Below are 2244 nucleotides of genomic sequence, written 5' to 3' on the forward strand. Positions count from 1 at the left end.
TGGTGGGAGAAGAAAACTAGCTAAAGGGAAGAATAAATTAGAGAAAAATTGGAATGACTGAATTGGAACAAGGCAAAGGCTATAAAAAAAATTAAGCAGCAGTATCCTCTTAGGGGCCCCTTCCCCACACTATCTCAATGCAAATATCTGTCTGAAACGGTCCCTGGCTAAACTCCACCCATGGGTTGGCCAGCCTTGCCTTGACCAATAGCCTTGACAAGGCAAACTTGACCAATAGTCTTAGAGTATCCAGTGAGGCCAGGGGCCAGCGGCTGGCTAGGGATGAAGAATAAAAGGAAGCACCCTCCAGCAGTTCCACACACTCGCTTCTGGAACGTCTGAGATTATCAATAAGCTCCTAGTCCAGACGCCATGGGTCATTTCACAGAGGAGGACAAGGCTACTATCACAAGCCTGTGGGGCAAGGTGAATGTGGAAGACGTTGGAGGAGAAACCCTGGGAAGGTAGGCTCTGGTGACCAGGACAAGGGAGGGAAGGAAGGACCCTGTGCCTGGCAAAAGTCCAGGTCGCTTCTCAGGACTTGTGGCACCTTCTGACTGTCAAACTGCTCTTGTTCAATCTCACAGGCTCCTGGTTGTCTACCCGTGGACCCAGAGATTCTTTGACAGCTTTGGCAACCTGTCCTCTGCCTCTGCCATCATGGGCAACCCCAAAGTCAAGGCACATGGCAAGAAGGTGCTGACTTCCCTGGGAGGTGCCATAAAGAACCTGGATGATCTCAAGGGCACCTTTGCCCAGCTGAGTGAGCTGCACTGTGACAAGCTGCATGTGGATCCTGAGAACTTCAGGGTGAGTACAGGAGATGTTTCAGCCCTGTTGCCTTTAGTCTCGAGGCAACTTAGACAACTAAGTATTGATCTGAGCACAGCTGAATCTACCCGCAGGGTGTGAGCTATTTGAAGATACTGGGGTTGGGAGTGAAGAAACTGCAGAAGACTAACTGGGCTGAGACCCAGTGGTAACGTTTTAGGGCCTAAGGAGTGCCTCTAAAAATCTAGATGGACAATTTTGACTTGGAGAAAGGAGATGTGGAAATTAGGCAAATTACTTTTCTTTATTAGATTCCGGTAGAAAGAATTCTAATCTTTTCACCATTTTTGTTATTCGTTTTAAAACATCTATCTGGAGGCAGGACAAATATGGTCATTAAAAAGATGCAGGCAGAAGGCACATATTGGCTCAGTCAAAGTGGGGAACTTTGGTGGCCAAACATATATTGCTAAGGCTATTCCTATATCAGCTGGACACATATAAAATGCTGCTAATGCTTCATTACAAACGTATGTCTTCTAGTTCCAGATGGGGGCAAAGTATGTCCGGGGGTGAGGAACAATGGAAACATTTGGGCTGGAGTAGATTTTGAAAGTCAGCTGTGAGTGTGTGTGTGTGTGTGTGTGTGTGTGTGTGGGTGTGGGTGTGACAGCGTGTGTTTCTTTTAACGTCTTCAGCCTACAACATACAGGGTTCATGGTGGCAAGAAGATAGCAAGATTTAAATTATGGCCAGTGACTAGTGCTGCAAGGGGAACAACTACCTGCATTTAATGGGAAGGCAGAATCTCAGGCTTTGAGGGAAGTTAACATAGGCTTGATTCTGGGTGGAAGCTGGGTGTGTAGTTATCTGGAGGCCAGGCTGGAGTCTCAGCTCACTATGGGTTCATCTTTGTTGTCTCTTTTCATCTCAACAGCTCCTAGGAAATGTGCTGGTGACCGTTTTGGCAATCCATTTCGGCAAAGAATTCACCCCTGAGGTGCAGGCTTCCTGGCAGAAGATGGTGGCTGGAGTGGCCAGTGCCCTGTCCTCCAGATACCACTGATCCCCCTGCCCATGATGCAGAGCTTTCAAGGATAGGCTTTATTCTGCAAGCAATAAAAATAATAAATCTATTCTGCTAAGAGATCACACATGGTTGTCTTCAGTTCTTTTTTTATGTCTTTTTAAATATATGAGCCACAAAGGGTTTTATGTTGAGGGATGTGTGTATGTGTATTTGTACATGGCTGTGTGTGTTTGTGTCATGTGCATACTCCTCACTTTTTTGTTTACATGAGATGTGGGTTTTGATGAGCAAACAAAAGAACTAGGCAATAAAGAAACTTGTACATGGGAGTTCTGCAAGTGGGAGTAAAAGGTGTAGGAGAAATCTGGTGGGAAGAAAGGCCTCTATAGGACAGGACTCCTCAGAAACACATGGTTTGGAAGAGATGGGGAAAGGTTCAGTGA

At 46.1% G+C, this 2244-nt stretch overlaps 1 protein-coding gene across 1 annotated transcript; it reads left to right on the plus strand.

Moving 5' to 3' along the window:
* The first annotated feature begins 284 nt into the window (after nt 1-284).
* On the plus strand, nt 285-1923 carry LOC129484525 (hemoglobin subunit gamma-2). Its single transcript, XM_055282703.2, has 3 exons — nt 285-464; nt 588-810; nt 1709-1923. The coding sequence occupies exons 1-3, from the start codon at nt 373-375 to the stop codon at nt 1835-1837; spliced, it is 444 nt and encodes a 147-aa protein (XP_055138678.1). The 5' UTR covers nt 285-372; the 3' UTR covers nt 1838-1923.
* The last annotated feature ends 321 nt before the right edge of the window (nt 1924-2244 follow it).

This window comes from Symphalangus syndactylus, chromosome 6 (assembly GCF_028878055.3).
Source record: "Symphalangus syndactylus isolate Jambi chromosome 6, NHGRI_mSymSyn1-v2.1_pri, whole genome shotgun sequence".
Lineage (NCBI taxonomy): Eukaryota > Metazoa > Chordata > Mammalia > Primates > Hylobatidae > Symphalangus > Symphalangus syndactylus.